The sequence below is a fragment of the Scyliorhinus canicula genome, chromosome 6 (genome assembly GCF_902713615.1).
Source record: "Scyliorhinus canicula chromosome 6, sScyCan1.1, whole genome shotgun sequence".
NCBI classification, from domain to species: domain Eukaryota; kingdom Metazoa; phylum Chordata; class Chondrichthyes; order Carcharhiniformes; family Scyliorhinidae; genus Scyliorhinus; species Scyliorhinus canicula.
In genome coordinates, this window is record NC_052151.1 from 10,077,169 (window position 1) to 10,098,753 (window position 21,585).

The following is a 21,585-nucleotide window of genomic DNA, read 5'->3' on the forward strand; positions in this document are numbered from 1 at the left end:
AGCAGGTGGAGGTAGGAACATCTGAGGGGGCGGACAGTCGGAGGGCAGGCTGATCCCAGGAACTAGCTGCTGTCCAGACGGGTCTCGGGCTTCTGGAACAGACAGTCCCATTTATAGTGGAGATGCAGTCGCAGAGTTAGGAACTATTTGAGGGTTGTTGGTGAGCATCCAGTACCTGCAGGTGCAGTTGGAGGAGTCCAATCACAGCAGCAGGATGCGGTGCTGACCATGAGTGCCACCCAGGCCAACACTGCAGGGGTAGCGTCTGCGGTGGAGGCTTTGGGGACGACGTTCGTGGCTATGGATCAACATGTCCGAAGCCTGTGGCATTCTGTGCAGGCCCTGGCCGAGGCCCAGGACAGGGTTGCCATCTAACAGGCAACCATGTGCCAGAGCCACCTGGACATCGCAGCGGCGCTCCTCAGCATGGCCCAGTCACAGCAGACCATGGCTGAGAATGACAGTGGCATTGCCCAGCAGCTGGCCAATGTGGCGCAGACCCAGAGGAAGGTGGCCCAGTCCCAGGGCGAGATGTCGCAGTCACTGGCTGATGTGAAACAGACTCAGAAGGTGGTGGCACAGTTGATGAGTGATGTGGCGCAGTCCCAGACAGAGATGGGACTGTCATTCTCTGTGATCCATGGCCGCAGGCGTGCGGCCAGGTCTCCCTGCGCGTGCCCCTCACCCCCCCCCCCCCCCCCCCCCCCCCCCGAGGACTCTGCAGGCCGCCTGCAGAGCCAGGTCCCGCCGGTACGGACCTGGTGTATTTTACGCTGGCAGGACCCGGCGAAAATGCCCATAGCGGTCTGGAGAATCGGCGTGGGGGGGGGGGATGCCTCCATCGGCCCCCGACTGGCGCGGCGCGATTCCCGACCCCGCCAAAAAAACGGCTTCGGAGAATCCAGCAGCCGGCATCGGGGCGGGATTCACGCCGCCCCCCCCCCCCCCCCCCCCCCCCGGCGATTCACCAGCCCGGCGGGGGGTCGGAGAATCCGGCCCCGTATGTTTAGTCTGAGATTGTGTCCTCCGATTCTAGTTTTTCCTACAAGTGGAAATATCCTCTCCACGTCTGACAATCCTGATTCTTTTGCTGCCAGTCTGGGCTCAATAAAATTTGAGATGGATTTGCAGGTATCAATTATTGTTTATTTTAACCAGCTAGCTGGGTGACTCACTCTATTGGGAGAGCAGAACACCACCAGTCTCCTGCCTCTTCAACAGCCAGAGTGAACAAAGGGACAAAACATTTCTGTACAGATACATTCAAGTTGCATCAAATTTCATATACATACGACCAAATAAGGCAACGGTACAAATGCAAAGCTCCCATAGGCTTTCCCCACATTCCTCAACCTGGCCTGAGGCCCCTTTTCCCAGTATCCTTGGCAACAAAGAAATGGTCTTAGTGACTGCCCATCCCCTTCTTCCTGCCTTGAATCCCAGTTGATGTTTAAAAGTCCCCTAACCTAACTCCTTATTCTACTGCAGTAAAATGTTACTCCTAACTTGGCCTAACTACCCATTATGCCTTTCTGTTCATTTCCTCACGTCCACTCTATCCAGGCCTCGGAGTATCTTGTAAGTTTCAATAACATTCCCCTCATCGTTCTAAACTCCAACAAGTACAGACCAAGAGTCCTCAACCGTTCCTCATATGACAGGCTCTTCATTCCAGGGATCATTCTTGTTAACCTCCTCTGGACCCTTTCGAAGGCTAGCACATCCTTCCTTAGATACGGGGACCAAAACTGCTCACAATTATCCAAAATAGAGTTGGACCCAGACAGAGCCTTATACAGCCTCAGAAGTACATCCCAAGTCTTGTATTCTAGCCCTCTCGACATTAATGCTGATATTGCATTTGCCTTCCAAACTGCCGACTGAACCTACAAGTTAACCTTAAGAGAATCATGATTAAGGACTCCCAAGTCCCTTTGTGCTTCTGATTTCCTGAGCATCTCCCCATTTAGAAAATAGTCTATGCCTCGATTCCTCCTTCCAAAGTGCATAACCTCACACTTTTCCACATTGTATTCCATCTGCCAGTTTTTTGCCCACTCTCCTAACCTGTCCACGTCCTTCTGCAGCCCCCCTGCTTCCTTAATACTACCTGCCCCTCTACAGATCTTTGTATCATCTGCAAACTTAGCAATCATGCCTTCAGTTCCTTCTTCCAGATCATTTATGTATATTGTGAAAAGTTGTAATCCCAGCACCGACTCCTGAAGCACACCACTAGTCACAGTCTGCCATCCTGAAAAAGACCCCTTTATCCCTTCTCTCTGTCTTCTGTCAGTCAGCCAATCCTCTATCCATGCTATGATCTCGCCCTTAACACCATGGGCTCTTAACTTATTTAATAGTCTCTTATGCGGCACCTTGTCAAAGGCCGTCTGGAAATCTAAGTAAATCACGTCCACTGGTTCTTCTTTATCTAACTTCCTTGTTACTTCCTCAAAGAACTCTAACAGATTTGTCAGACATGACCTCCCCTTGACGAAGCCGTGCTGACTCAGTCCTATTTTATCATGCCCGCAATCTCACCTTTAATAATGGACTCTAAAAACTTACCAATGACCGAAGTCGGGCTAACCGGCCTATAATTTCCCATTTTCTGCCTCCCTTGCTTCTTAAACAGCAGTGTTACATTAGCCACTTTCCAGTCCTCTTGAGCCCTTCCTGCCTCCAATGATGCCTGAAAGATCATCACCAATGGCTCCACAATTTCCTCAGTTAGCTCTTTTAGAAATCTATGGTGTAGTTCATCCCGTCCAGGTGATTTATCCACCTTCAGACCTTTCAGTTTCCCCAGAATCTTCTCCTCATTGATGGCCACTGCACTCACCTCTGCCCCTGATTCTCCTGGAGCTCTGGCATCCCACTGGTGTCTTCCACCATGAAGACTGATGCACAGTTACTATTCACTTCCTCTGCCATTTCTTTGTTTCCTATTATCACTTCTCCAGCCTCATTTTGCAGTAGTTCAATGTCTATTTTTGCCTCCCTCTTACCTTTTATATATTGAAAAAAAGTCTTCTATCTTCCTTTATATTACTAACTAGCTTGCACTCATATTTCATTTTCTCCGTTCTTATTGCTTTTTTAGTTGTCCTCCACTCGCTTTTAGAGGCTTCCAAATCCTCTAAACCTCCCACTAAACCTCTAAATTTCCCACTAAACCTCCCTACTTTTTATGCTTTTTCTTATGCTTTTATGCTGCCCTTGACTTCCCTCGTCAGCCATGGATGCGTTGTCCTCCCCTAAACATGTTTCCTCCTCCTTGGGATGAATTTCTGTTGTGTCTCCCGAATAACTCCCAAAAACTCCTGCCGTTGCTGTTCCACTGTCTTCCCCGCGAGGCTCCTTTTCCAATCAACTCTGGCCAGCTCCCCCCTCATGTCTTTATAGTTAACCTTAGAACATAGAACATAGAACAGTACAGCACAGAACAGGCCCTTCGGCCCTCACTGTTGTGCCGAGCCATTTAATTGTAATACCGTTACATCTAATTCCAGCTTCTCCCTCTCAAACTGCAGGGTAAATTCTATCACCTGCAGGCTCTCATAGGGGGACATGCATCCCGCTGATTACCGCCTGGGCCTGGGGCATTCTGGCGGTGGCGGCGAACCCGCTGCCCAGGCAGCCTGGTGAGCTCGGTCCACATTGAAATGGATGTATTGTGCCGCCTGGGCTCAAAGGTTTAGAACAAAAAACAATGCAGCACAGGAACAGACCCTTCGACCCTCCAAGCCTGCGCCGACCATGGTACCTGTCGAAACTAAAACCAATTAGGGATGGGAACCGAATGCTAGTCTATCCAGTGAAGCCAACAATCCATAAATATTAATTTTGAAAAATTTAAGAGCAGCAGTAGACTTTTCTTGCCCCTCAAGCCTGCTCTGTCGTTCAATAAAATTATGGTGGATCTGACTGTGACTTCAACTCCACATTCAAGGGATATGGGGAGCAAGTGAGAATGTGGTTGGTTTAGCACAGTGGGCTAAATCGTTGGTTTGTAATGCAAAACACAGCCAGCAGCGCGGGTTCAATTCCCGTACTAGCATCCCTGAACAGGCACTGGAATTTGGCGACTAGATTCCATCTACTTAAATAAGTTTTGATTCCTTTGTTCATCAATAATTCATCTACCTCTGCTTCAAAAAATTTCATTAACTCTACTTCCACTCCACTGTGGAAAATGAAAATGAATGATAATGAAAATCGCTTATTGTCACAAGTAGGCTTTAAATGAAGCTACTGTGAAAAGCCCCGAGTTGCCTCATTCCGGTGCCTATTCGGGGAGGCTGTTACGGGAATTGAACCGTGCTGCTGGCCTGCCTTGGTCTGCTTTCAAAGCCAGCGATTTAACCCTGTGCTAAACCAGCCCCAGAAGACTGTTCCAAAGTTTCATAAAACTCTGAGAGAAAAAAATTCTTCTCATCTCCATCTCAATCAGGGCGGCACGGTAGCACAGTGGTTAGCACAGTGGCTTCACAGCTCCAGGGTCCCAGGTTCGATTCCTGGCTTGGGTCACTGTCTGTGCGGAGTTTGCACGTTCTCCCTGTGTCTGCTTGGGTTTCCTCCGGGTGCTCCTGTTTCCTCCCACAGTCCAAAGATGTGCAGGTTCGGTGCGTTGGCCATGCAAAGATTGCCCTGAGATTAGGTAGAGTTGCTGGGTTACATGGATAGGGTAGAAGTAAATTCTATGATTAAATGGGAAATTCCTTATTTTTGAACACTGTTAATATGGTAGCGTGGCCGAGCGGTCTAAGGCGCTGGATTAAGGCTCCAGTCTCTTTGGAGGTGTGTGTTCGAATCCTACCGCTGCCAGATGAGATTTCACGTTTTGAACACTGTTCCCTACTTTTGGTCTCTCCCACAAGGGGAAACATTCTCTCAGTTCCCACATTGCCAAGTCCTATCAATATATTGAATACTTCAATAAGATCATCTCTCAATCATCTACACTCCAATAGAGACAGACTAAGCCTGTCTAACCTTCACACATAAGAAAATTCCCCATGCCGTCTCAATTCAGTGAACCCTTTTACCTGCATACAATAAAACACAATTAATATAAAAATAACATTCACAGCTTTACAGCCAGTGAACCTTTTTCATTGACGCGAAAGGATGTTTATTCATTAATATCTGACAATTCCTAGCCTTATAGGACCAAGCTTTAAGGATTGACAATATATTGCTGACTGTGCAGATGGGTCTTAGTTTTTCAATTATATTCGGTTTACACAAAGTGTGCTTATGTGCTCTACAGACTTGCTGTGAAGAGTGGGCAGAATCTTTATCTCCAAAAAGCAGATACATTGAAACAACTGTGGATCAATTAGTAAAAATATTTGTAGGAATCTCTGACATGGCATTCATTAGTGAAGCTGCAAAATCTGTTTCTGAACCAGGTAAGTGAACTTGCTGGTTTGAAGACATTGATAATTAACAACATTCCAAAGCTATCCAAGTTTTCAAAGTATTGCAAACTGAGGTGGTGACAATTATTATTATATTATGAAAATTAGCTACTATGTTTCCCATAACACCTTTTTGGCACTTAATTGGCTACAAAGCATTTTACAACATCTGAGGTCTTGATAGGCATATAAATAAAAGCCTTTAATTCATTTGGAATAAAGTCACAGGAACTGGGAGAGTTTTACCAGATTGGATGCTTTGAAGAAAACCACAGTTAGTGAATAAAAAAACTTAGACTGAATTTAAAATATTGTTTGCTAGCATCAGAACAAAAAGGATGTGAAGGGGGTATGTTCTCGGGGACTGGTAATTCATAGAATCCAATCATGGATTAAGTTATTTTGGCATTTGGCTTTCCCTGGAGTATTCAGAAGATATTTTCTGTGAATTAGCAATTGCTCAAGGACAACCCTGAAGTTGGGGCTGGTTTAGCACACTGGGCTAAATCATTGGCTTTTAAAGCAGACCAAGGCAGGCCAGCAGCACGGTTCAATTCCCTGAATAGGCGGCGGAATATGGCGACTAGGGGCTTTTCACAGTAACTTTATTGAAGCCTACTTGTGACAATAAGTGATTTTTATTTCATTTCAAGTAGACGCAAGAACACAACAAATAACAGAACAAGTAGACCAGTCGGCTCATTGAGCCCATTAGGAGTTGCCCCATTCAGTATTATCCTGGCTGATGTAGAGCTTCATCTCCATTTTCTCACCTGCTCCCCATATCCCTTGATTCCCTGAGAGACCAGAAAATCTGTGTCCCAACCTTAAAATTATTCATTCTGGAATAGAGAATTCCAAAGATCACACATTTTGAGTGAAGTTATTTCTTCTCATCTCCATCTATTCATCTTGAGCCTGTGTCCTCGTCTTTTAGATTCTCTATCCAATAAAAACAGTGGTCATAATTCTCAGTTTCTGAGACTAATGCTGACGTCGGGACTGAATCGTGTGAGTTCCACAGCACCTAAAGCGACGCCGGTCCCAGGATGTCTTAATGGGCTAGCACTGGTGCTACGTGCAGTTCCAACAAATGCCTGGGTCACGTTTGGCAGTTGAGAGCCTGACAAGCTGCAGCCACACATAAGCACTCCACTCCCCACACACTCTCATGCCAATCAAGAGAATGTCACACCGAAGAGCGGCCCCGAGGTTCGCTGATACCCTGCAGGGGATGAAGAACATCCTGTTCCCCAGGGTGGGAAGGAGGCTGCCATCTGGGGACCTCAACCGGTCCTGGTCGCAGGTGGCAGAGTCCGTGAGCGCCGTGGACCCCAGCTTCAGGACCGGACAGCAGTGCTGGAAAATGCTGCACAACCTCCTCAGGGCAGCCAGGATGAGTCACCAGCTTCGTGCCCCTGGCACCAACCGCAGTCCCACACCCATTACCTCCCTCCCCCCAAGCGACACCCACCAGGCAGACCGATAGGCAGCGATGGGCAACCCATCCAGATCAGCCAGGGTGGGTCACCAATACCACCGCGCATTTGGCAGCCCCCCACCCCCCTTCCCCAAGAGCAATCGAACCCCACCCGCCAGCAGTCCATGCAGACACAATCCTGTACCACACGCCAATACCCATTCTGCCTGCCATGGCTAGGTGCATTGTATACACAGGCCATCAGCTGCCCATGTCTGAGTGCCTCACACCGTATTATCAGTACCCCCCAGGAGAAAGCAACCCACAACCGCAGGGAGCAGGAGAAGACCGGATGAGCCTGCCGGACCTGCGTCGCCTCACCATCGCAGAGCAGAGGGCATTGGATCTGGTTGGTGGGGTCAGAGAACAGTCAGTTACCGAGGCGGACATTGGCATTGGAGAACCATGGGAGCCTGCAATGAATGGCGATGACCCTATGGCACGTGTGGCACCCCCCCCCCACCCCTCCCCCCACCCCCACCTGAAGTCTAAGCATGCATCTTGACTTTTGTCTTGGAGGGTATTCCAGGGGTGAGGCAGGTCCTTCTGTGTACCCCTGCCCCCTGTCTCAACTCTGAGACTCAACTGGCATTGAGGCTGGACCTGCTGTTGACCCAGGCCGCCAACCGCAACATAGAACATAGAACAGTACAGCACAGAACAGGCCCTTCGGCCCTCGATGTTGTGCCGAGCAATGATCACCCTACTTAAACCCACGTAACCCATATACCCGTAACCCAACAATCCCCCCATTAACCTTACACTACGGGCAATTTAGCATGGCCAATCCACCTAACCCGCACATCTTTGGACTGTGGGAGGAAACCGGAGCACCCGGAGGAAACCCACGCACACACAGGGAGGACGTGCAGACTCCACACAGACAGTGACCCAGCCAGGAATCGAACCTGGGACCCTGGAGCTGTGAAGCATTGATGCTAACCACCATGCTACCGTGAGGCCCCCGCCCCGAGACACCCTGGAGCACATGTCCAGGAACAACACTGATGTCTTGGCACTGCTGTCACAAGCACCCTCCACCACCTCAGAGACACTCACCTCAGTTAGGCATGTTAGTGAAGAGGCTCCTGGGGCACTATCTGGTGAGCAATGCACACAGGCTGTTTTGCATTGTTTGTCCCCAGATAGAGGTCAAAAGATCCCACAGCTCTACATGTACTTTGAAGAAAAGAAGGTGACTTCTCCCCGGTGTCCTGACCAATATATCATCCCTCAATCAATATCACCAAAACAGATTAGGTGGCCATTATTATATTGCTGTTTATGGAATCTTGCTGTGCGCTCAATTAGCTCATGAATGTCCCAAAAATCTCCACAGATCTGGCTTTAAACGCGTTGGGACGTCCTGAGGCTGTGACAGGAGCAATGTTTCTCTTGCCCACTATCAAGTGTCCCTCACCAAGATAGTAAGTAGTGAGTGGGCTTAGGTAGGGTGCTCTTTCAGAGAGTCGGTGCAGACTCAATGGGCCTCCTTCTGCATTGTAGGTATTCTATGGATTCAATAGAGTGACATGAGACTAGGCTTGCCTATGATGCACTTCCACCAAGGAAAGAACAACATTGTTTAGTCCCACTCAAGATGAATGGCCTCATTATAAGTGTACTGTGTATTTGTACACAGCAAAGACAAAGAGAAACATATTTCTCAAAGGGTCTGATAAATACATAAATGTTGAAAATTGTATCTGGAACTTGTCTTTGGAATCTATTTATTACCTGGCCACTACAATGCCCCAGAGCCAGCGCCCTACAGTACTGTGTGGTGTCCTGTACTGCAGGGTGCCACAGCAGGCTGCCCCTCAGTGCACTGCCCCTCACTGTTGTGTCTTTCACATTCTATGATGTTGATTGTGTTTTCGATCACTAATTGTACATGATAAAAATACACATTGGAAAAGAACCATCGGCAAAGAAGGTTATGCAGATTATCCAGTCACACCAGAGACCTAGCAGTATCTGGGAACTATATCCCGGATAAATCCGCACCATTAAGGATAAAAAGGAAATATTCATACATGTCAAAAATCTTGCATTTCCTGGAAATGTCAATTGCTTTGTGTAATATCTGCCCATTGTACATTCTTATTCTATTCTCCTAGTCACAGCCTCCCTTGGTCACACTACCCCAGTCGCACTCCTCCGTCTGACTTTGTTAATGGGCATTGGTTGTTGTCGAGCAGCATACCCTCTGACTCTTATCGATAGGAAGTAGCACAAAATGATATTAATAATAATCTTTATTGTCACAAGTAGGTTTACATTAGCACTGCAATGAACTTACTGTGAAAATTCCCTAGTCGCCACATTCTGGTGCCTGTTCGTGTACACAGAGGGAGAATTCAGACTGTTAAATTCATCTAACATCACGGGCTGGATTGTCTGATTTTGAGGCTATGTCAGGAGGAAGTGTCTTGTTTTATGACAAAATAATCAGCGAGGCCTCAGTACCGCTGCTGCGACCGGCGAGGGGCTAGCAGCCGCACCACGTAAAACGCACGGCTTTCCTGATATAAACAGCTGGAGAATGCCAGGGGCCGTGGCCGCGCATGCACACATGAGGACCAGCAGTGGTCACACTGTACAACATGGCGCCGGCTGCGCGTGGACCCATCCAGATAGTGGCCCCCTGGAACCCACTCACCATACCCACCGGAAGACCCACCTGCAAGCAGCATGCCCCCTCCCCTTCCCCCGACGGGTTCACAAAAACTGAGAGCACACATGTCCCGCCACGTCAGGCTCTCAGCCCATCGGGGACGGAGCATCGGGAGAGGGCCTTCAGGTAATGTGCTGAGGCAGTCCCAACGGCGTACTCCTCGATTATGTCATTTTGGACGGGGCGGAGCATCCAAAAACAGGTGCCGCCCCCGATTCGATCATGAACAGGGACTCTCCATCCGATCATCGATTATGATATTGGCATCGGGCAACGGAGAATCCCGCCCCACATCTTTCAGGATTTGTGGGAGGAAAACGGAGCACCCGGAGGAAACCCACGCGGGTACTGGGAGGACGTGCAGACTCCGCACAGAAAGTGACCCCAGCCGGGAATCGAACCTAGGACCCTGGCGCAGCGAAGCAACTGTGCTAACCACTGAATATCAGAATAAAGACAGATTAAATATAGGTGTTGACTGAAGAGAGACAGATTTATTCGTATATACCATGGTGGGCAGATTCAATTTCATGTCTGCAACGGAGTAGGACTTGGTGATGTGTTTTCACTGTTCCACACTGCCAATCATTCACTGTTCAAACTAGTTGATCAGAGTTGGGGGTGAAATTCACCTTGCCAATGGCACAAAGTGGGCCCAACACTAAATGCCCCTCTGTGCTATCATCCAAGGGGAATGTCAAGTATTCCAATACTTATGGCTAACTAGGAATTTCCTCCACCTCGCTTTCCTCGAAATGTATGTATACAGCGCTTAAACAAGGTTTAACGATGGAATACTCCCTGGCCACCAAGGACAAATAATATATTCGTTCTTTCAGTTAAAGTCAATACTTTGAAGAATATGCCAAGAATTGGAGGTTGGCCAGCCTTTGTAGCTCTCAAATTTCAATGGGAACTTAATATTTTAAGAAGGACTCGAGTAGAATCATGCAGAATCTATTGCATAGAAAGAGCCCATTTGGCCACCAGGTCCATGCCAGTGTTTCTGTTCCACATGAGCCTCCTCCCACACAAGCCCCCTCCCACACAAGCCCCCTCCCACATGAACCTCCACCCACATGAACCTCCTCCCACATGAACCTCCTCCCACATGGGCCTCTTCCCACATGAGCCGCCTCCCACATGAGCCTCCTCCCACATGAGCTTCCTCCCACTTGAGCCTCCTCCCACTTGAGCCTCCTCCCACATGTGCCACTCCCCACATGAGCCTCCTCCCACATGGGCTTCCTCTCACACTACTTCATTTAACCAATCAGCATCTCCTTCAATTTCTTTCTCCTTCATGGGCGAAATTCACCAGTGATCGGCGCGATGGCCAGGACCCGGTGCCAAAAACAGCGCGGATGACACCGGCTTCGGGCTCCCCCAAACATCGCGTATTCTCCGGGCCCGAATGGGCTAGCAGCGGCGTGACGTCATTCGCATCACAGCACAAAAGACAGTCTCCCCCCCCCCTGGAAGAACATCAAACATGGCTGTCCGCCGCGCAGCCCCGTCTGAGACACATTGACGAGGGGAGCAGCCAGATGCCCCCGTCGCAGTCGAGCCAGGACACCACTATCCAGGAGAGCCCTGTCCAGGACAGCCCTATCCAGGACACCACTACCCAGAACAGCCCTACCCAGGACAGCATTATCGAGGACAGCCCAAACCAGGACACTCGTACCCTGGACACTGCCACCCATGAGACGGGACAAGACAGTGACACAGAGCGGACGGGTGGAGACGAGGCACCACCACAGGGGACCATGGAGTCGGAGTCCGCCAATGCGCACAAAATAACGCCACTGCTATCTCCAACACCCTCCACCATTGCAGAGACACTCACCTCGGTTGCGCACTTTAGTGATGAGGCTTCTGGTACACTCACTGGCGCGCACAACACAGCCATACCGGTACAGCAGGTGGAGGTAGGAGCAGCAGAGGGGCCGGGAGGTCGGAGGGCATCCTGGCCCAGGCAAACATCTGCCGCCCAGACGGGACCCGGGTTCCTGGAGTTACCACACCCACCCGATGCAGCCACCTAACCTGGGACAAAGGGAGAAGATGATGGCTGGTTTGCGGCGGCTGCAGATGCAGGTGGAGGAGTCCACCCGTGTCCAGGAGCTGGGAGTCATGCCGGTCATGCGTGCCACCCAGGCCGAAACCGCACGGGTGGCGTCCACGGTGGAGGCAATGGGTGCGACGGTGTCAGACATGGGGAGCAGTATGCAAGGCCTGGGGCTTTCCGTGCAGGCGGCGTCCGTGGTCCAGGACATGGCTTCCCTCTCACAGGAAGCCATGAGCCAGCGGCAGATGGCAGAAATGCTCAACACTGTGGCCCTGTCTCAGCAGGTCATGGTGCAATCTCAGCAGGCTATGGCGCAGTCTCTGCAGGCCATGGCCCAGTCTCAGCAGGCCACGGCTGAGGGCATCGGCGCCATTGCCCATGTGCTAGCCGGTGTTGCCCAGTCACAGACAGGGATGGCCAACCCCCTGAGCTCCATGGCTGCAAACCTGCAGATCCTTGTCGATACCAGCACGGGCCTCCAGGACTGGCAGCGCCAGGTGTCGGGGGGGCGTCGGATGGCCGGTCCGTTCGCACCGCCGACCCATGTAGAGGCCCGGGGGCCATCGGGCACCCTGAGGGAGGAGGAGGTGCTGGGGTCCGTCCTGGGTCCCCCTGTAGGGGAGGTTCTGGAACACCGCGGCACTTCGGACTCCCCCCCACCCCCCTTCCGTCCCAGGTGCATCTGGTGGGCAGCGGGCAACTCGCCATCCCAGTCGCCCGAGCTGCAGCCATGCCCATCTAGGCCAGGTCGCCCCAGGAAACGTCCGCCAAAGGAATCCCGAGTCACAGGGCAGGAATCACAGGAGTCCACCTCCAGTCCAGCTGTACCGTCTGGGGAACCACCTAGACATAGTCAAAGGGCCCGTAAGGCCAAACAATTAGGCACTGAGTACGTTGACACGGGTGAAGGGCACAGACGAGTTTTAGGGGCTAGGGCACATGTATAGACAGTTTATAATTAAAATCACTTTGACACCTACAGAACCTGCCTTTGTGTTCTGTCCGAAGCGTGCGGGGGTGTCATGTACGTTGAGCGCCAGTGTGTGTGTGTGAGGGGGGGGTCTGACGTTGGCCCCAGGTGAGTGTGCCCCCCCTCCACCTGGCCCGCCATCTCCATCCCCCCGAGCAGAGGATGGGACTGTGCGCTGCAGTGTGATGGATGTGCAATGGAGGGGTGGTGTGCATTCGGGTGGGGTGCGGGTGGTTGGGGGGGGGCATTAGGGTTTTGGTGCTGGGTGGGTGAGGGGGGGGTGAGGGTGGTCGGATGTTTCCATGGTGTGCGGTATGTGGCCATACTCGCCGATTCTTATGCCCCCTAGTGAGTGACCCAGGCAGCGACAACACGTATGAATCGAGAACACTTCCCGGGTACCGGGCGCAGACGTTCAGGATAATCATGCGGTGGTCGCAGACCAGCTGGATGTTCATAGAATACGTCCCCTTCCTGTTGGTGAACACAGTCCTGTTGTCTGCAGGTGGCCGCACGGCGACGTGCATCCCATAGATCGCCCCCTGGACCATGGGAAAACCGGCCATGGCAGAGAAGCCCACGGCCCGGGGCATCCTGGCTTGCCCGGTTCACAGGGATCCGGATGTAGCGGTCCGCAATGGCATATAGGGCGTCTGTCACTGCTCGGATGCACCGGTGCTGCGATGCCTGTGAGAAACCGGACAGGTCTCCACTCGGTGCCTGGAATGACCCCGTGGCATAAAAGTTGACGGCCACAGTAACCTTGACAGACACGGGGAGAGGGTGGCCTCCCCCAGTGCCACGTGGTGCCAGGTGTGCCAGCAGGTCTCAGATGTGTGCCACGGTTTCACGGCTCATCCGGCGTCCCCTCCTGCATTCCCCGTCCGTGAGGTCCTGGAACGATGAATGGGGCCTCTACACACGGGGCCTCCTCGGGCGTTTCCGTCGCTGTGGCGCCACAACGTCCTCCACCCTCTCCTCATGCTCCTCCTCCTCGTCCTGTCGGGCGGATGGCCCTCCAGCCTGGGCACCTGCCGCCTGCCCTCTGCGGCATGCCCCTCTGCAGCAGCCTGCGTCTCTTCTCTGCCACGCTCCTCCTCCTCCTCCGGGTCGACATGTACAATAGCAGCTGCCGCCACGGTGGCCAACATTGCTGGCTGATCAGAAAACATGATTGCCTGCGGGGGGGGGGGGGGGGGGGGGGGGGGGGGGGGGGGGGGGGGCAACATGTCATCATTGCCCGGAACCACTCCCCCCCCACCCACCGGCACTCGCACTCTTACAACTCTCTCTCCCACCCACCGGCACTCGCACTCTTACAGATTGATGCACCATCAATTGGACTCGAGTCGTAGTGAAGTTCCAAACGACAGGCTTTAATACGCTAGATGTGAGCCAGGCAGTGGTCATACAGAGAAAGGCCGACTGCCATCAAACACGAGCTCTTATACCCTGCCTTGTAGGCGGAGCTACCAACCTCTCAGCCAATCTCTCAGCCTCAACCTCTCAGCCACAACCAATTGGCAGAGAGACACATGACTTGCCTGGGCCAATGGGCAGCGAAGATGCTGTCCCAATGGCAGCCTGGTTCTCCGGGAATATGATCTCTCTAGCCATACTACCACATTCACCCCTTGTGGAGAAAGAAGCGTGTGGCGGGAGAGATGGGGGGGGAGGGGGGTGCATGGCCCAAAAATCTGGTAGTATGACGAGACCTTCTCGGGCAGTACCAAGGTAACTATGGCTGCCCGCTGGCCCGTGACGAACGTGCAAGAAAACCATGCTATACACAGTGTACAAGAGAGAGAAAAAACAACAATAACAATAGTAATAATAATAAAAAACAACGGCAAGGAACATGTGCAGAACATGAAAGTCCATAAGGTCCATCAAATTGACTCGATCAGCCGGATGGGTGCTTTCGGTATCCTGCCGGACCTGTGCAGCGGCGCCGGTGACGTTGGTTCGGTGGTCGTCCGTGACTCCGGGAGCTGTGGTCGTGGTCCTGTGTCCGTACCCCTGGTCGGAGTTGGTGGTAGCCGGGCCGGGGAAGGGGTTCCTGTGCGCTGGGTTGCGGGGGCGCTGGGGGCGCCGGGGACGGTCGGAACTGGGGGGAGGGTGTTGGGGGGTGTGGCCACATGCCGGCGGGTGCCAGGCCCCAAAGGGAGACCGTGTCCTGTCGTCTGTCAGGATACTCCACGTACACGTACTGCGGGTTCGCGTGGAGTAACTGGACCCTGTCAATCAACGGGTCGGACTTGTGCACCCTCACGTGCTTCCGGAGCAGGATGGGCCCGGGGGTGGCCAGCCAGTTCGGGAGTGGGGTCCCAGAGGAAGACTTCCTGGGGAAAACAAGAAGCCGTTCATGAGGTGTTTGATTCGTGGCAGTACAAAGGAGGGACCGAATAGAGTGGAGGGCGTCTGGGAGAACCTCTTGCCAGTGTGAGACTGGGAGACACCTGGACCGCAGGGCCAGTAGGACGGTCTTCCAGACCGTACCGTTCTCCCTCTCGACCTGACCATTACCCCGGGGTTTATAACTGGTCGTCCTGCTAGAAGCGATGCCCCTGCTGAGCAGGAATTGACGCAGGTCGTCACTCATAAAGGAGGACCCCCGGTCGCTGAGGATGTACGCGGGGTAACCGAACAGGGAGAAAATGGAGTGGAGGGCTTTGATGACAGTTGAGGTGGTCATGTCGGGGCAGGGGATGGCAAAAGGGAAGCGGGAGCACTCGTCAATCACATTTTAAAAGTATATGTTGCGGTTGTTGGAGGGGAGGGGACCCTTGAAGTCCATGCTGAGACGTTCAAAGGGGCGGGAAGCCTTTACCAGATGCGCCTGCTCGGGGCAGTAAAAGTGCGGTTTGCATTCTGCGTAAATGTGGCAATCCCTGGTCACGGTCCTGACCTCGATGGAGTAGGGCAGGTTGCGGGTCTTAATGAAATGAAAGAAGCAGGTTACCCCTGGATGGCAGAGGTCCGCGTGGAGGGTGCGGAGGCGGTCTATCTGCGCGCTGGCGCAAGTACCGCGGCATCAGAAGGCTCGTTGAGCTTCCCAGGACGATACAAGATATCATAGTTGTACGTGGACAACTCGATCCGCCACCGCAAGATCTTGTCGTTCTTGATCTTGCCCCTCTGTGCATTATCAAACATAAAGGGCACTGACCGTTGGTCTGTGAGGAAGGTGAACCTCCTGCCAGCCAGATAGTGCGTCCAATGTTGCACAGCTTCTACTATAGCCTGTGCCTCCTTTTCCACCGAGGAATGGCGGATTTCGGAAGCGTTGAGGGTCCGGGAGAAAAAGGTCACGGGTCTGCCCGCTTGGTTGAGGGTGGCCACCAGGGCTACATCAGACGCGTCGCTCTCGACCTGGAATGGGAGGGACTCGTCGACAGCGTGCATCGTGGCCTTCGCAATGTCAGTTTTGATGCGGCTAAAGGCCTGGCGGGCCTCCATCGACAGGGGGAACGTGGTGGATTGGGTGAGGGGGCGGGCTTTGTTGGTGTAGTTAGGGACCCACTGGGCATAATAAGAAAAGAAGCCCAGACAGTGTTTGAGGGCTTTGAGGGAGTTGGGAAGGGGGAGTTCCATAAGGGGACTCATCCGTTCGGGGTTGGGGCCTATCACTCCGTTACGCACTACGTAGCCGAGGATGGCTAGACGGTTGGTGCTAAACACGCACTTATCCTTATTATACGTGAGGTTAAGGAGTTTTGCGGTTCGAAGGAATTTACGGAGGTTGGTGTCGTGGTCCTGCTGGTCATGGCCGCAGATGGTGACATTGTCGAGATACGGGAAGGTGGCTCGTAAATCGTATTGGTCAACCATTCGGTCCATCTCCCTTTGGAAGACCAAGACCCCATTCGTGACACCTAAGGGAACCCTTAAAAAGTGGTAGAGTCGCCCATCTGCTTCGAACGCAGTGTACTTTCGGTCACTCGTGCGGATGGGGAGCTGGTGTAGGCGGACTTAAGGTCCACCGTGGAAAAGACTTTGTACTGCGCGATCCTGTTAACCAGGTCAGAGATACGGGGGAGAGGATACGCGTCCAGCTGCGTAAACCTGTCGATGGTCTGACTGTAATCGATGACCATACGGTTTTTCTCCCCAGTCTTATCCACTAGCACTTGTGCTCGCCAGGGACTGTTGCTAGCCACTATGACCCCTTCCTTCAGGAGCCTTTGAACCTTGGACCTGATGAAGGTCCGGTCCTGGGCACTGTACCGTCTGCTCCTGCTGGCGACGGGTTTGCAATCCGGGGTGAGGTTCACAAACAACGAAGGGGGGTCGACCTTGAGGGACGCAAGGCTGCAAACAGTAAGGGGGGGAATAGGGCCATCGAATTTAAAAGTTAGGCTCTGCAGGTTGCACTGAAAATCCAGTCCAAGAAGTGCCGGTGCGCAGAGGCGGGGGAGGACGAGGAATTTATAATTTTTAAAAACCCTCCCCTGGACCGTGAGGTCCGCTACGCAGCACCCGGTGATTTGGACGGTGTGCGAACCAGATGCCAGAGCTATTTTGTGCTTTACGGGGTGAACGGGGAGCGCGCAGCGTCTTACCGTGTCGGGGTGGACAAAACTCTCTGTGCTCCCGGAGTCCAGTAGGCAGCTTGTTTCGTGACCGTTGAGGTGGATCTGTGTGGTCGCCGTGGTAAGCATGCGGGGCCGTGTCTGGTCCAGTGTCACCGAGGCGAGTCGTGGCAGGAACGCGGAGTCGTCATCCAGGACGGAGTAATCGCTTGCGGGGTCCTCCGTGCAGATCCAAGATGGCGGCGCCCGTCGGCCGCACGTGGTGGAGGATGAACAAGATGGCGGTGCCCTGGGGTCACACTTGGAGTTGGGGGCACAAAATGGCGGCGCCCGGGGCCCGCAGTGGCATCGGGGGCCCCAAATGGCAGCGGCCGTGGATCACTCGTGGCGGTGGGGGTGGAGGCAGCGAGGTCCGCGGGCCGCACAGGGCTCTAGAGGAGTGCAGGGGGGGTCCCCGCGGTCGCTGTCTGGAACGGCAGCGACCGACTTAGAGAGGCAGACGGCCGCGAAATGGCCCTTTTTGCCGTAGTTCTTGCAGACTGTGGTGCGGGTCGGGCAGCGCGGGCGGGGGTGTTTGGCCTGCCCGCAGAAATAGCAGCGGGGGCCCGAGGGCTTGTCTGGGCATCCTGCAGTGAAGCTCTGAGGGTCCGAGTCGGCAGGGGTGAGGGGGCTGTGCCACGCTGCCCAAGGAGCTGCCGCGCAGCCGGGGGCATATGCGCGCGCGTTCCGGTCAGCGACCTCCAAAGAGGATGCAAGGGTCCGTGCCTCAGTGAGGCTGAGAGCGTCCTTCTCTAACAGTCTCTGCCGTATTTGGGGTGACTGCATGCCCACCACAAAGGCATCCCTAATCAAGAGTTTGGTGTGCTCCGCAGCAGTGACCTGCGGGCAGCGCAGTTTCTCCCTGGGACAACGAGGGCCCGATAGAATTCATCGAGGGGCTCACTGGGGAATTGTTGCCTTGTTGCCAGGAGGTGCCGCGCATAGACTTGGTTTACTGGCCTGATGAAGTGTCCTTTTAGGAGATCCATGGCGATATCATAGTCCAGTTCGTCCTCTATCATCGAGTAAACGGCGGTGCCCACGCACGAGTGGAGGATGTGGAGTTTCTGCTCCTTTGTTGGTTGATTTTCTGTGGCAGAGAGGTAGCTGTTGAAGCACACCAGCCAATGTTTAAAAGTTGCTGACACGTTTGCGGCATGCGGGCTGATCCGGAGGCATTCTGGCTTAATCCGTAGTTCCATTTTCAAAGTCTGGCGTATTAAATTGATGCACCATCAATTGGACTCGAGTCGTAGTGAAGTTCCAAACAACAGGCTTTAATACGCCAGATGTGAGCTCGGCAGTGGTTGTGCAGAGAAAGGCCGACTGCCAGCCAACACGAGCTCTTATACCCCGCCTTGTAGGCGGAGCTACCAACCTCTCAGCCAATCGGCGGGGAGTCACATGACCAGCCACAACAAATTGGCAGAGAGGCACATGACTTGCCTGGACCAATGGGCAGCAAGGCTGCTGTACCAATGGCAGCCTGCTTCTCCGGTAATATGATCTCTCTAGCCATACTACCCAAACCCTCCACCCACCCACCGGCACTCGCACTCTTACAGCTCTCTCTCCCACCCACCCACCCACCGGCATTCGCTCTCTTACAGCTCTCTCTCCCCCCCCAACCCACCCACCCACCGGCACTCGCACTCTTACTGCTTTGTCTCTCCCCGCCCCCCCCCCCAAGACTGTGGCCACGCCGTCTCTTCTTCTGCGGCCACCCCCCACGCCTGTGACCTACCTCCACGATGAACGCCGTCAACCATCAGCACTGGTTGACGCCGTTAAATACCTGTTCTGATTTACGCCGACGTGACCCGTGCCACGTCGGCGGGACTTCGGCCCATTCAGCACGGAGAATAATGACAGCACCGGAACCCATAGCCTCCCGCCCCCGCCATTCTCCAAGGCAGGCGGCGGGATTGGCGCCATGCCGACTTTTTGCGGGTTGGAGAATTCGGGACATGGCGGGGGCGGGATTGACGCCGGCGCCGGGCGATTCCCCGACCCTGCGGGGGGTTGGAGAATTCCACCCCATGTGTTCATTTAGTTTTCTCTTAAATCCATCTCTCCTATTCACCTCAACTATTCTTTGTGGCCTCGATTTCCACATTCTTACCACTCTGGGCGAACAGGTTTATCCTAAATTTCCTACTGAATTTATTTTTGACCCTGATTTGTCATCTCACCATAATTGGAAACATTTTCTGCACATCCTCCCTGTTTAACCCCTTGATGCCAGAGAAATATCGCCACCCAGGCCTGTGGAATTCACGATCACAGAAAAGCATTGCATTTTTTCAAGAAGCAGTCAGAGAAAGCTCTTGGGGCTAAAAGGATCAAAGAATATGAGCGGGGGGAAGCAGGAACAGATGACTGAGTTGGATTATTAGCCATGATCATAATGAATGGCATAGCAGGCTTGAAGGGCCAAATGGCCTACTCCTGCTCCTATTTTCTATGTTTCTATTTTACACCAGGTGGGGTAGGAAACCCCGAGAGGGCAGACGGTTGGAGGGTGGGACAACCACATGACCTAATTGTCGTAAAGACGGGTGTCAGACTTCTGGAAAGGGCAGTCCCTCAATGATGGATGCTGTCACAGAGCCAGTGACTGCATGAGTGGGTGTCAGCAATATCCAGCGCTTGCAGGTGCGGTTGGAGGAGTCCAACTGCCTGCAGGAGCTGGTGGCGACCATGTGTGTCACCTAGGCCAACACCGCAAGGGTGGTTTCCACGGTGGCGGCCTTGGAGCGAAGATTTTGGCTGTGGGTCAGGATGTCCAAGGCCTCGGGCAATTTGTGTGGCCGGTGGCTGAGGCCCAAGACAGGGCTGTCCTATCACAGGCAGCCATGTACCAGGGCCACCTGGACATTGCAGCAGCGCTCCAGAACGTAGCCCAGTTATAGCAGGCTATGGTTGAGAGAGATGTTGGTATTGCCCAGGCACTGGCTGACATGGCACAGACCCAGAAAGAGGTAGTGCCTTCACTGGCTGATGTGGCAGACCCAGAAGGTGGTGACACAGTCACAGCATGATGTGACATAGTCCCAGAGGGACGCGGTCCTCTCCATGTGCTCCATTGCCGTGAGAATCGAGACCCTGGTCAGAGCGGGCGTGAACCTCCAGGACTGGTAGCGCCAGGTGGTGGGGAGTTCAGTGTATAGCTCCCTCACACCCCGTCCCAAGGAGTAGACCGGGGGCCATCGGGCACCCCGAGGGAAGAGGAGATGCTGGGGTCGGTGACTCCAGGAGGGGAGGTGGCGGAACAATGTGATGGGCCAGGGTTTAGAAAACTCTAAAGTATATCATGGAGTTCACCTGACCTACAACTGTTTATTGATTTTGGTTACGATGAGCACAAGACCTGCCTTCCAGGTATAATTCAACAGACGCCTTAAGCACTTTTAATCAAAAACAAGCTTTATTCTACGAATTTAGTTAACATTTTTACAAACACACACAGTAAGCATTTTTATCAAGTACAAACATAAATACTCCACACAGCTACAGTAATTTATGTATAACCCTTAATAAATTCCCCCCTTTAACTGTTCCAATTTAATAACGATCCCAGAAACCAGTAACCCCTCAAGGCCTGGTGTGGCTACTCTTGTTTCCTTTCCAACACAGCAGGTTTGAATTACTTCCAGAAAGCAATTATTTATTTTCAAGTTATCAAGCAGTCTGGAAACAGCTTTTAGAATGAAGATAGACCGGCTAAGATACTTCTCCGTCTGAGTACAGTAGCCAATGTGAAAACGAAAGCACAAACTCAGAGCCGTAAAAACCAAAAGCGAAAGTAAAACAAACTCCCAGAGCCACAGCCCAGTTCCACCCACACGATGGCATCACTAAAGCCATGCGCTAAGACAAAAACATTTCTTAAAGGGACGCACTCATGACAAAATACAGCACCATGGACACCCAACCCCTCCCGTCCCTGGTGCCTCTGGTGGGCAGCGGACAGAAGAAGGTGGCACCACACCACCTGGGACACCCAAGGAGCAGACGGGGTCATCCAAGCCCGGCCCCCAGAAGATGGCCACCAAAGGAGACCCAGGTCACATGGTGGGGATTGCAACAGGCTGCTTCCACTTCTGATGTTCCGCCTGGAGATCCATAGGGTTAGGACACGTAAGGCCAGAAAGATAGATGCCAATTAAGGGCACAGTATAGAGATAGGGGCTAGGGCACAAAGCTGTATATATATGTTCATATTAAATACCTGTGCATAACATTACAAACTGCCTCGGTGCTCTGTCAGAAGGGTGTGAGGGGTGGGATGGACTGGTCTGGGAAGTTCGTGTGGGCATGGGTGAGTGGATGAGTGGATGTTGAGGGTGGGTTTTGCCCAGGGACCCTAGTTCAGTCAGTGCACACCACT

The 21,585-nt window shown here is 52.9% G+C and overlaps 1 protein-coding gene and 1 non-coding gene across 7 annotated transcripts in view; both read left to right on the forward strand.

Annotated features, from left to right (window-relative positions):
• The window catches only part of LOC119966976 (dynein heavy chain 8, axonemal-like), a 1,648,910-nt gene that overhangs the window by 621,569 nt on the left and 1,005,756 nt on the right, over positions 1-21,585 (forward strand). For all 6 annotated transcript variants that reach the window (XM_038798944.1, XM_038798946.1, XM_038798947.1 and 3 more), the window contains one exon: positions 5,276-5,417. In XM_038798944.1, coding sequence (XP_038654872.1) covers positions 5,276-5,417 — 142 coding nt within the window. The remainder of the gene's footprint in view (positions 1-5,275; positions 5,418-21,585) is intronic.
• trnal-aag lies at positions 4,749-4,830 on the forward strand. The gene has a single exon. It is a non-coding gene; the product is annotated as a tRNA-Leu (tRNA).